At 56.0% G+C, this 11,404-nt stretch overlaps 1 protein-coding gene across 1 annotated transcript; it reads right to left on the bottom strand.

The window, feature by feature from the left end:
* Positions 1 to 2,346: 2,346 nt before the first annotated feature.
* Positions 2,347 to 10,739, bottom strand: Gata5 (GATA binding protein 5). The gene is made up of 6 exons (XM_051185129.1): positions 9,979 to 10,739; positions 8,384 to 8,559; positions 4,866 to 4,991; positions 4,411 to 4,498; positions 3,999 to 4,123; positions 2,347 to 3,709 (listed from the first exon to the last, which is right to left on the bottom strand). Exons 1-6 carry the CDS (start codon positions 10,523 to 10,525, stop codon positions 3,551 to 3,553), a joined length of 1,221 nt encoding a protein of 406 aa, XP_051041086.1. The 5' UTR covers positions 10,526 to 10,739; the 3' UTR covers positions 2,347 to 3,550.
* Between the last annotated feature and the right edge of the window lie 665 nt (positions 10,740 to 11,404).

Here is an 11,404-nt window from a genome sequence, read left to right as displayed (position 1 = left end):
AAAGAGGGCGTGGTAGAGGCTTAGTTCCTTGGACCACCACCCCACACATGGGACAGGCCCAGAGAGACTCTGGTTCTCAAATGGAGATGGGGGTCTCGTAAGGTTGACTGGTTGGCATTAACAAAGGGTAATGTGGGACCTGACCCTCCAAGACACAAAAGGGTGGGATTGGAGGTGGGGACACATTTGAGTCTCCTTGGTACTGGTGTCCCTACCCTAGCTGGATCCCACAGAAGGCTGGAGCCTGACCTCAGCTACTGTCCAGGCACTCCCCTGCTGCAGGTCTGTGTCCTATAAAACACAGGGAGCTAGGACCATGGAACCAGCACCCTCTCAAGGGAGAGGGTCTGAATTCCGTGCTGCCTTCAAAGTATTGTTTCTTTCTTTATGCAGCCTCTCAACCTTCTCTCCACCCAGGCCTCACTATCTGCAGCCTGTTCACATATCTTGGGGGAATGCTACCAGAGCCCCTAGAACTCCCTAGAACTGTCCACAGGGCTGTGACAAAGTATAGCACGGAGGGCCTTGTGGACGGACAGTAACATGCGCTTTTGGTCTTTTGGTGAGAGACCCATATGCAGTAGCAAGTGGTCTGGTCTCAGAAATGCCCTTATTTGGTCAGTTAGGAAGCTACTGCCCTTCACATACCTCCGCACCCTAGGTTTCCTCTAGGCTTTCAGATGAGCTCCTGGGAGAGCTTGCTGTACTTTGTGACAGGACACCCTTTTTAGCCTAAGAAACTCTCACCCTTTGGCCGTACCCAGTTCAGCATTGTGGCAGCGTCCCCAACAGTCAGCTGCCCGGTGTAGGACGGCTCTCAGGGTCTGGTGGCTGCCGCTCTGCCACAAAGCATGCAGGGCTCATGTTCCAGCCCGCACACACAGAGAACACACTGATACCAGGTGAGCAGCTGCTGCACAGCGAGACCCTGGGATAGAGTAGGTGTGAGGCGTACTGGCTTGGAGGACGGGTGCCTGCTGACAGGACCCTGGTCTCCCCATCCGTGCATCCGTGTGCACGTCCCATGTTTCACGTCGCTCCCTCACTGGGTCTTCTTCCTTCCCTGGGCTGCCCAGAACACGTCATGGGAGCCAGAAAATATTTTGGACAGGAAAGGGTAGGCTTGGGGTGCTGTAGCTCAAAGGCGCTGGAGGCCAGTGCATTGCAGGCAGCAGGCAGAGGGGCCTTCCCTTCCCTCCTGCTTTCAGATAAGGCCCCCAGTTGCTCTGGCCTGGGATGTGTGCTGCTCATCTGGCGGTTTACGGCCAGTGGGCAGGATGGGGGTGGGTGGCGGGAGGAAGGGCAGCATCGTGGTGCCTGGCAGCTATATTAAGGATTTGGTTCACTGGCTTCCTCCCCAAGAGGAGAAAGAAAGCTTAAAATTAGCAGCAGTGACCATGCCTGGTGGTAGAGCCCGTGGCCTTCTTCACCTCAGCCATCTCCTTAGTTAAGAAACAGGAGGGAGCTGGAGGAACGGCTCAGCGGTTTAAGGAGCACTTTCAGAGGATCCCAGTTCAGTTCTCAACAACCACACGATAGTTTCCAACCATCTTTAATGCCAGTTCTAGGGGGTCCTAAGATGCCTGCCAGCCCCAGGGATGCGTGTGACACACATACGCACATGCAGACAAAACACTCATACAGATAAAATTAATACATTAAAAAACAAAAAAAAAACAGAAAGAGAGGGAGCCAGGCAGTGGTGGCGCACACCTTTAATCCCAGCACTCAGGAGGCAGAGGCAGACCCATCTCTGTGAATCAGAGTTCAGCCTGGAGTTCCCGGACAGCCTCATCTACATAGTGAGATCCTGTCTCAAAAGACAGTAACAACAAAACCAACCAACCAAACAACAGGAAAAAAAAAAAAAAAAAAAAAAAAAAGGAGCGGGAAGTGGGGGGGATCTCTTACGTCGGGCCCCCTCTCTGCTCGGTCCCCTTCCTCTCCATCCAAGGGGAAGCCACCTGCCTGTGCTTCTCTCTATGGGTCCCTCCAGGAGCCTGCCTGTGTTGGTGACTGCCTGGTGCCGGCTCCAAATTTGGGAGCCTCCCCAGTGACCACATTAACGGAATGGGTATATGCATTACAGATGTGATCACAGGCATCATCACAGAAGGGGAGACTGAGGCTTGGGCAAAAGGGACTCCCAGAAACACCACGGCAGTGGGCAACCATGCTGAGGCTTTGAGCACAGCCCTCACGCAGCTGCTGTGGTCTCTTCTGTGTCTGTGAACACCTGGGGTGTGTGTGCGCGCACGCGCGGAGGCATTCACACGGTGCCTCCCGCGTCTGCCTCTAGCCCCCTTCCTTTCCCTCCCCCATATCTGGGATGTGGTAACAGTCATTTAGGCTGCTGGCTTTGCCTTCCACAGACGCATGGATAGTGAGGTATACCTACTCAGGGCCAGTGACAGGAGCATGTCTTGCCCTTGGCCCTGTGATAGCCGCTACAGGATACTACCCGCTGCTTTCCTTCTAACTGGGGTCCACTGTCTCCGCCTCGAGATGAACTAGGTGGAAGGATCAAGGGTCCACACAGGAGACGTAGGGGTGGTCTTCATGGTTAGGTGACCCCTTAACTCCTCTACTTGCCACTTTCCACACCTGGGGGTGGGACCCTGGAAATGCCAGGAGGTAGCCAGAAGAGCTGAGACCTTGTAGGGGTGTGGCCTACAGAACATCCGCTCTCTTTCACTGCCTGCCACCTCCCTGTACTGGGGCCCTAGAACTGACCTGCACCCCTTAGAGTCCACAGCCAGCTGCCATGACCTGGTAGAAGAAGATGCTGCAAAGAGCCGTGTTAACAACTGCTTGAATGATAGCTGAGCCAGGTCACGAGGCCACATGTCACCCAGTTCCAATAGTGTCTCAGTGTGGGTCTTCCCATCAGCAAAAGCCTTAGTATACAGATGGCCAGAACAAGGCCTTTTACTGCACTCTCTGGAAACAAGCCTACAAATAAATACAGAAGTCTGCGATGATGGCCAGAGGGATGGTTTGCCTTGGGGCGGGGTCTTGCTACGGTGCTCAATCTGCACATCGGTCTTTCATAGTCCTGCATTCGTTGTCAAGAAAGCACTCAGCCCCGCAGAGTCAGATATGGGATGTTAAGAATGTGAGACCCCAAAGGCCTTGTGTCAGGGTCGCCTCTTCCTTATTGCCGGCCTGGACTCTGTTTGTTTCCCTTGGATCAGATTTTACTGTGGGATGCTGTGAACCTTTGCCAGCTGCTACAGACTATAAATGTTGACCGTCGATGGCATTCAAGTCATCGGTGGGTATCTGCAGCCGTCTCGGCTACAGAGGGGCCCGCGAGAGGTCTGGGGATTCCATTGCTGTCCCAGACGAGCCTTCAAGTCCTACCAGACCTCTTCTTCCTCTAGGCTGTCAGCGCAAAAAACTCCCCTCCACAGTGGTGAGGGACCCCTGGAGCTGCTGCTTCAGAGGCTAACCTTTGTTCCTGGGACCCCTTTGTCTCTGCTCCTGTTCTAAGAGCCAGGTTGGCAGTCTCTGTTCCTGGGAACCACCATGGTGGCAGTTTCCTGAGCACCTAGGCCAAGGCCAGGGCACACCAGGCCTCCTGACGCAGGACCCCACCCAGGCCAGCCTGGGGGCTCAGGGATGAGGAGTTGAAGGCGAAGTCTTCAGGTTCAAACTTGAACTCCAAATGACTGGGGGCCAGGGGTTCACTCGCTGGGCTGGAGGGGGCCTGCAGACAGGATGGGGCAGGTGAGTGTGGGGGAGTGGGGAGGCACACCCTAGGTTATTTCCTCCAAGCGTCCCTCAGCCTAGAATGAGTGGAAAGGGCCCCCAGGAGCATGCAAAGGCTGTGGGCCACGCCACACACAGCTCTAGGGAAGGAAGCCACCACATTGGTGGCTGAGAGGGGCTATGTGCTCACAAAGCTCAGGGAGAGGTCCTGAGGGCTCTGATGGGATCTGAGTTGGCGAAGAGTCAAGGTTCTCCATCTCCTGCACCCCCTGCCTCATCCCCTTTACCTGGGAGGAGACAGAGGGCCCAGCACATACCTGGGATGCCAGCCTGGGCTCGGCCTTCAAAGTGGCTGCTGAGCCTTCAGCGTTGACGAGAGTGGGAGAAGAGGCTGCGGTGTTTGCTGTGGACCCTGGAAGGGAAGATGGGGAACATTCACAGAAGGTTGCCGGGTCTGACCATATTTCCTGCCACGTGGCCAATTCTCTGATCCTCGTCCAGAGAGGTTCAGAGGCTTCTTAAAGTCACACAGCACTGAAAGGTAGGTCAGTATGGCTGTATCTACTCCACTCCTGTCCCACTGTTTGGCCAGCTCATATCATAAGCCCTTCCCCTAACAAGATGAAGGACACCCTGTAGGGGTGGGGTTAGAGGGAGACTCAGAGGCCTGGGGGTGTCCCCCCCCAGCTCCCTCCGCACCTGAGGAACCCTTGATCTTGGCAGGGTTCTTCGGCTTCCTTTTTCTTGTCTGGATACTCTCCTTTTTCATTGCAAGCGGCCGTGGCACCTGGCAGGGAAGGGACAGCAAGGGTAGGTGTCTACTCACTGTCCCTGCTCACCCCTGGGCCCTTGCACAGTCACCTTCCTGTCCCGCCCTGGAGATACCCATCCCATCTGTGATACCGAGGGCAGGGCTGGAGTGCATAGAGGGCAAGACTTGGGTGTCTAGCGTTCATCCTAGGCTGAAAAGCCCTGGGGAGCTCCAGGAGCCTCAGTGGGCATGGAGGCCCCAGCTTGGTCTCCTAGAGGAGTGGGTGTGCGGGCAGTCAACACACGCGTAACACTCCCAGAACACGTTCGCTCGTTCCTTCAAGCCAGGGGCCAAGGGGGCCGTGCTGTCTAGCAGGGGTGGCGGGGTATTCCCTGCCACTCACCCCGTGGAGCTTCATGTAGAGGCCGCAGGCATTACACACAGGTTCTCCCTCAGCGTTACGCCTCCAGAGGGTGGTGGTGGCAGTGTGGCAGTTGGAACAGCAGAGGCCGGATCGACGGGATGAGGACTGTGGAGCAAGTTAGCTGCGGTGAGCGCAGGGTTTGGGGCAGCGGAACTCAGACTTGGGGGCTCCGGTGTAGTATATGACAAGGAGCAGGATGGGTAGCAGCTACACTCAGTTAAGCAGTTACCAGCTGTTAGGTCAGGGACCGTTCTGGTTGGCTGAGACTGTTCTGGTTGATGGAAGGCTTGAAGCCTGCCATGGACCTATCTGGAAGGACACGATGTCCTTTGTCCCACCAAGTTTTGACTCACTGGCCTTGTGGAGCCAGGACAGGTCCCTTCACCGTCATTGAGATCTAACAGACCTTTCAGGGTCTGGTTGTGGGGTTCTGAGGTCACGAAGGCCTTGTGATGAAATATACAGCCATTAATTATTATCCTAAGCCAGCCAGGGTGACCTAAATCCAGCATCTCCGTGGGGCATCAGCGCTCTCAAGGCCACAGACCCCTCAGGAGGTTAGGGCCAAAGCTCAACTCTCAGGGTCTTGCTGGTCCCCTTGGATACGTGTCTCCTAAGAGCCCCGAGCATACACTGACAGCGTCCCCGGTACCCACAGGGTATTGAGTGGAAGGTGTAGGGTCTTCTCTGCCCTGGCTGTGCTGAGTGTCTAGAATCTCTTGGTCCTGGGCTGTGTGACACCTTCTCTCTGTCTACCTCATGCCACCACATCTCCCAGCAGGACCACCCTGATCTCACACCCTTGAGTCCCACCGGGGACCCCAGACTTCCCTGTGTTTGGAGACCTTGGGCCCTGAGCTAGAGGGCAAGCTGAGCCTAACTAATGAAACTGGTGGTGGGGCAAGGAATGAGCTGCTGGTGCTGTGTTTGGGGAGTCACCACAGAGAGCCCAGCCAGACATCACCAAGACCAATGTCTCTGAGCTGCCGGAGACCACTGACTTTCCTGGTGCATGGCTCACGGTTCAGCGTGTGATGGACTCTAATCCCCACTACTGAAAACTCCATTCTTAGGTCCCTAGGCACCTGGACCCCAAGCTCTTCCTAAACTCCACAGCCCAGCCTTGCTGTGACAGACTGTCTATTCCAGCTGCTGGCACCAGACTGCAGTGTCCTACCCTTGAACAATACCTCCGACCCTCCCAACTGTCCCCTTTATGGTTCAGGGCTTCAGATTCAACTACAATTCTAGAACATCAGCCCAAAGGGACAGCGAGGGTTTGCACATGTGTATCCCCTGCATTGCTTGGAATATGATTAGTAAGATATTTGTGTTTACATGGAAGTCTCACTTAACTAGGTGCCTGGCACTTTGCAGTTCTCAGATCCTGCTGGATCTTCAGACCTAGGGGTGCCCTGGCCTGTGGCCTCTCTTCTTCCACGAACCAGCCAGGAGCTATGGGACCTTCTGAGACATGGTGGGCAAAAACCAAAAGCGGGTGTCTCATGGCAGACCGCACGCAGGAAGAAAGGCACACAGACCCATGCCCACATCCCCAGAAGTGCAAGAGAAAAGTCTGGAAAGCACGTTGGAATCTTTCCATTGCGATTATGTTTTACTTCTATAAACTAAGAAGAACATAGGAAAACATAACGACTCAAGAAGCATCGCCTTTTCCTGAGCCGTCACGAACTGCCAGTCAGCACAGAAGGGAACTGGAAGCTCAGGCATGTCAAGGGACCACAGGAAATGCAGGAGCCAGGTGGATGGAGCCTCCTGGGAGCCCAGAACCCAGTTACCCAAGACTGGCTGGGTGGAGAGCCAGTTGGAGCCTTAGGGATAAGTCAAGGCTGGAAATGCCTCTCTTTGAGGAGACACAGCAGACTAGGTCAAAGATCTGCCCCTTGTCTGGGGAGGGAAAACTGAGGGGGTGTTAGTGATGACAAGAGTAGATCTGGGCTGTGGGGAGCCCACCCCTCTACCCCAGAGCAGCCAGGAGCTCGCGCCTGATTCTTCTTTGCTTATTACTGTGCCTGTGTGCCCAGTTCAGAGACTGGCATGGAGCGGAGTGGGCAGAAGCAAGGGCCAGGCCAGGCCTGCTGCCTGGGGAGGCTGTACCCCAGGCCTAGGATGCAACCCTTCACGCCTGGGCTGTCTATCTAGTTATCCGTGGTTTCTGCATTAGTGAATGTCACGGAGACCAGGTTGGGCAGCTCACATGCAGAGGGTTTCCATTATCAGGCAGGGACCAGAGGGCACTGTAGTCTCTGAAGTGGCCCCTCAGACGACAAGAAGCAAAGAGTTGTGCAGAATGGGCCTGCAGATCCCCAAACCCCAGGCCAGCTCAGAGGAAGAGAAGACCCTTCCTGCATCCTACCTGCCTCCCGGAGCTCACGACATTGTTCCCATCTTAGGACCTCACATGCCCATAATGTAAGAGTGCACAGAGCTACAGCCCCAAGCAAGTGCTCTCAGGAAACCATGTACAACACACATCAGGCAGGACCAGGGCAGCCAGTCCCCAGACCCTGCCTGCTACGGGCACGGGCCCCTTCTGAAACCTGGAGGATGAGAAGCATCTTCCCAGGGGCTGACACTCATCTGGGGTTCACACCTTCAGATAGGAGGGCCTGATACTCAGGTGCATTCCTGCCCAGGTCAGTCTGAAGCCCTTGAGATCCATGAGTCCACTGTAGCCTCCACAGCAAGGATATTAGTCTGTCTGCCAACCCCAACCAGACACGCATTTAAACCTGAACTTAAAGGCAGAGCAAAGTTGTCTCTCCTGCCTCAGCAACTCCTGGCGGCACAAGTCTGACCTTTACTTCTAACTGACACCTACTCGGCCGTGTAACCAGAAGAGCCAAAAGTGAAAAGAAGATTTAGCCGGCGGGATAGGCAAAAGGCAGAGGCCTGGTTTCCTAGGGCCACCACAGGCAAATGCTTCCCAAGAACACACACCCAAAGACTCTTTCACTTAGGTTCTTGATGCCAGTATCGGTGGACCAGCGTCCCTTTCTTCAACCCTATGTGTGCCAGTCACCTGAGGCCTCTAATTCGACCAGGTTGCCACCCACCATTACCACCGACACAATCCCTTAGCAGCACAGAGCCCCCAGGGAACCCACACGGACTTTGGCTTATGTGCCCAGGGCAGAGCTCATTCTCAGACCTGCTCCCAGGACATCCTGTGGCCATGTAGCAAGTGGCTTTGAAACACACCTTGTTCTGTCAAGTGCAGAGTAACCTGGTGGCGCTACAGTGGCCAGGTCCCCAGGAGGAATCCTTGCCAGAATCCTGATGGCTCCCTGAATATTTTCAAACTCCAGGAAGAGATGAGGTGGCCTGGCTCAACCAGGAGTGCCAGGCAGCTCACGGTGCCTTGTGCTTCGGTCCCTAATCCATCCAGGAACCCACACACCACTGTGTGCAGAAGCCACTCATTCCCTTTATCCCCCTCGTGGCTCTAGCCCTGGTCCTCTCCCTGCCACACTCACCAGACGCTTCTGAGGCCTCACCAGTGGCCGGTTGACCCCATTCATCTTGTGATAGAGGCCACAGGCATTGCATAGGTAGTGCCCGGTGCCGTCACGGCGCCACAGCGGTGTAGACAGGGCTCCGCAGTTGACACACTCCCGGCCCTCACCAGGGAACTCCTCCAAGAAGTCAGGCACTGTAGGGACAAGAAGCTTGTGGGCTGGGGCCTCTGTTCCTCCAGAGAGCCTAAGGGTTTCTGCCCTCCTTTTATAGTGTCTGATACTTATTCATTAAAAGGGTGATTTATTTATATACTTAGTCTTATTTAGTCTTTAGTGAAATATGTTAGGGCTGCTCTTGTGAGGCAGGGATATAAATAAACCAAACTTTAAGGGAGAGATCTGAGATGACCCCTTTCTTAACCAGGGTCCATGTCAGCCTTTGTACTTTTAGTAAGCTTCGGAAAGAGATGTATGTACACAGGCAGAGAGAAGTGGATGGCAGAGCCTTACTTCCCTCCATCCCCAGCCCACTTTCAGATCCCCTGTGTACCTGTGAGTAGGCCCCAAGCCAGAAGGGACTGGGAGACCTGGGTTTCCACAGGGTGCTGATGGCTTGGCTGTCAGCTTTGTTGTGGAGTCAACCACTGTCTCCCCTGGGGGTGGGGCAGGAGGGCAAGACCACAGGGCACCAGGGAATCCCCATCCCGCTCCAGCCTAGCCAGGAACCACAGCTGTACAAGCAGAGGGGTACTGGCTGGGGCAGGGTGGGACCAGTCCTCTACTGGCTGGAGGTGGGTGCCAGACACAGGGGCTGCATTTGTCTACCTAAGGGCACTAGATTGGCTTGGGCCAAGAGGGGTCTGTGAATCGGGGCAGGCTTCCAAGGTCTTGGAGGGATGGGCCTACAGGAGGCCCTGAGGATGCAAACAGAGGCTGGCCCTCTTTGTTGTGACTGTGCTCAAAAATACTCAGAAACCTGGAGGAGCAGTTCTTAGCTCAGTACCCTTGGGATCTAATCTCATCTAATTTATGCTCCTGGGAGGTATGGCAATCTCAAGCTGGAGTGCCAGTGCTGTAGAAAGAGATGGCTGTGGCGACTTGTTCAAACAGTCAGTATTTAGAACTTCATAAAACTCATTTTTAGCCTGGTGTAGTGGCTAATGCCTGTAAGCTCTGCACTTAGGAAGGTTGAGGCAGGAGGGCCCCTGCTAAGTTTGAAGCTGGGTTGGTCTACGAAATAAGACCCTGTCTTAAAACCAAAAAATAATTTCCAAAACTTTCCAAGGAAAGTTTAGGATGTAGGGTCCAAATTGACATAATCCAGAATGCTATTTTGGGGTTTGGTCGCGTGAAAAACAGAAATGTATTATTTCCTTGCTATTATGCTGAAAGGAAAAAAAAATGTTTTTCATCGCACTGTGTTTGGAAAAGTTTCCTGTGTCCTGGCAGTTCTGGGAGGGAATCTGTGGGGTCAATCCAAGCGGGTGAGCCCTGACAGCAGAAGAGCCCATTTCGGCTTTTTGCATACATTGCATTTCGTAGCGAGCGGGTTTATCGCTGCACGCGTTAACGTTAGAACCATGTCCACCGGGCAGCCCCAGCCCGGTACTCACCGAAGGTGGCCCGTCGGCCAGGGAGGCCACTAGGGCGGCCCTGCAGACCGTGCAGGATGCTACTACCATCGAAGGGTCCGGAGGTCCACGAAGGGGCTACGTCGGGACTCACGTAGGCCGGGTAAGTTGTGGGGTACGAGGAGCTCATGGGTCTCCCGAGCGGGGTCGGGTACTGTTCGCGAGCCAGCAGCGCGCCCTGGAAGGAGCCGCTGTCCCGGGCCCCCGCGCTGCCGCCGCTGCCGGACCCCGGGGGGCTGTGTGCGAACGGGAAGGTGGAGGCTCCCGGTGGGTGTGCGGCTGGCGGATGCGGGCTTCCGGAGCCGAAGACTGAGGAGTCGGCAGTAGCTGCCTGAGTCCAGCTAGAGTGCGCGGCAAGCGCGGGAGGCTGCGAGCCCGGCTCGCACGCAGGCAGGTAGGGCAGCATGGAGGGCACACGCGTGGGAGCCACGAACACCGGAGAGCCGGCTCCCGGAGCGTGCAAAAAGGCTCCCGAGTCGGCGTAGGTGGCCTGGCCAGGGCTCTGGGCCAGCGCCAAGCTCTGATACATTTCTCCCCGCTCGGCACGAGCTTAACCTGAAGAGAAGAAAGAGGCGTCGAGGGCAAGAGTGACTGTGCCCCTACATCAGCTCTCACGCTCGCCCTGGGCAGGTGCTGCTGCTTGCTCGGCTTGCAAACTCTGCTTTTCCGAGTCCGTCCACGGGGCAGGTCCGGGGTTCCTCCGGGTGGAACGACGGGGTTAGAAGAGGCGCAGAGTCCCAGGAGCGAGGTCCTTGCCACGCGCGGAGAGATCGCCGGCCAAATCCCTCACCGGCCGGGCAGGAAAGCGCGGCTTGGATCGAGATCCCGTGACCGGTGGGTTGTAGACTGGGTCTCCAGCCGAGCCGCTCTGCAGGGAATCCCGGGAGCTCTGGCCGCCCCGCCCCCGCCGGGCCGCCCCTTCCCTCTCGGAGTCGGTCCCTCCCTCCCCTTAGGGTCAGCGCCAGGGCTCTGGCCCGCAATGCCACGTGACCCGAACTGGCTCCGCTCGTCGGGCCCTGGGACCACAACGCGACCCCTCAGTGAGCGCTAACAAACTCAGGCCGTGCGAGCGCGCTCAGGGTCCTGCGACAGCAGCAGCTCTGAACCCTCTCGAACTTTGTTGCTGCGATCACAGGTCCCAGCCCTCGCCCTTCATCTATTCCCAGCTCCAGCCCGAGGCTGTTAGGCTGGTTTAGAGGCCGATACCACGTCCTGTGGTTGAGTCAGTGGCCCAGGCCCCACTGAACCTAGAGGCCCACGGTGCTGGTGCTGGAAACATGTTGGCCCGTGCTTGACGCCGCCGGCATTCTCCCGAATCTGCATGGGGATCTAGCTTCCATGGGGGCTGCAGGGCTCAGGCCTCTAGTCTCTTACTGGGTGTTTCATTCACCAGCAATTACTCGAAGCA

Source organism: Phodopus roborovskii, unplaced genomic scaffold (genome assembly GCF_943737965.1).
Source record: "Phodopus roborovskii unplaced genomic scaffold, PHOROB, whole genome shotgun sequence".
Classification (NCBI taxonomy): Eukaryota; Metazoa; Chordata; class Mammalia; order Rodentia; family Cricetidae; genus Phodopus; species Phodopus roborovskii.
This window is presented reverse-complemented; position numbering and strand designations above follow the sequence as displayed.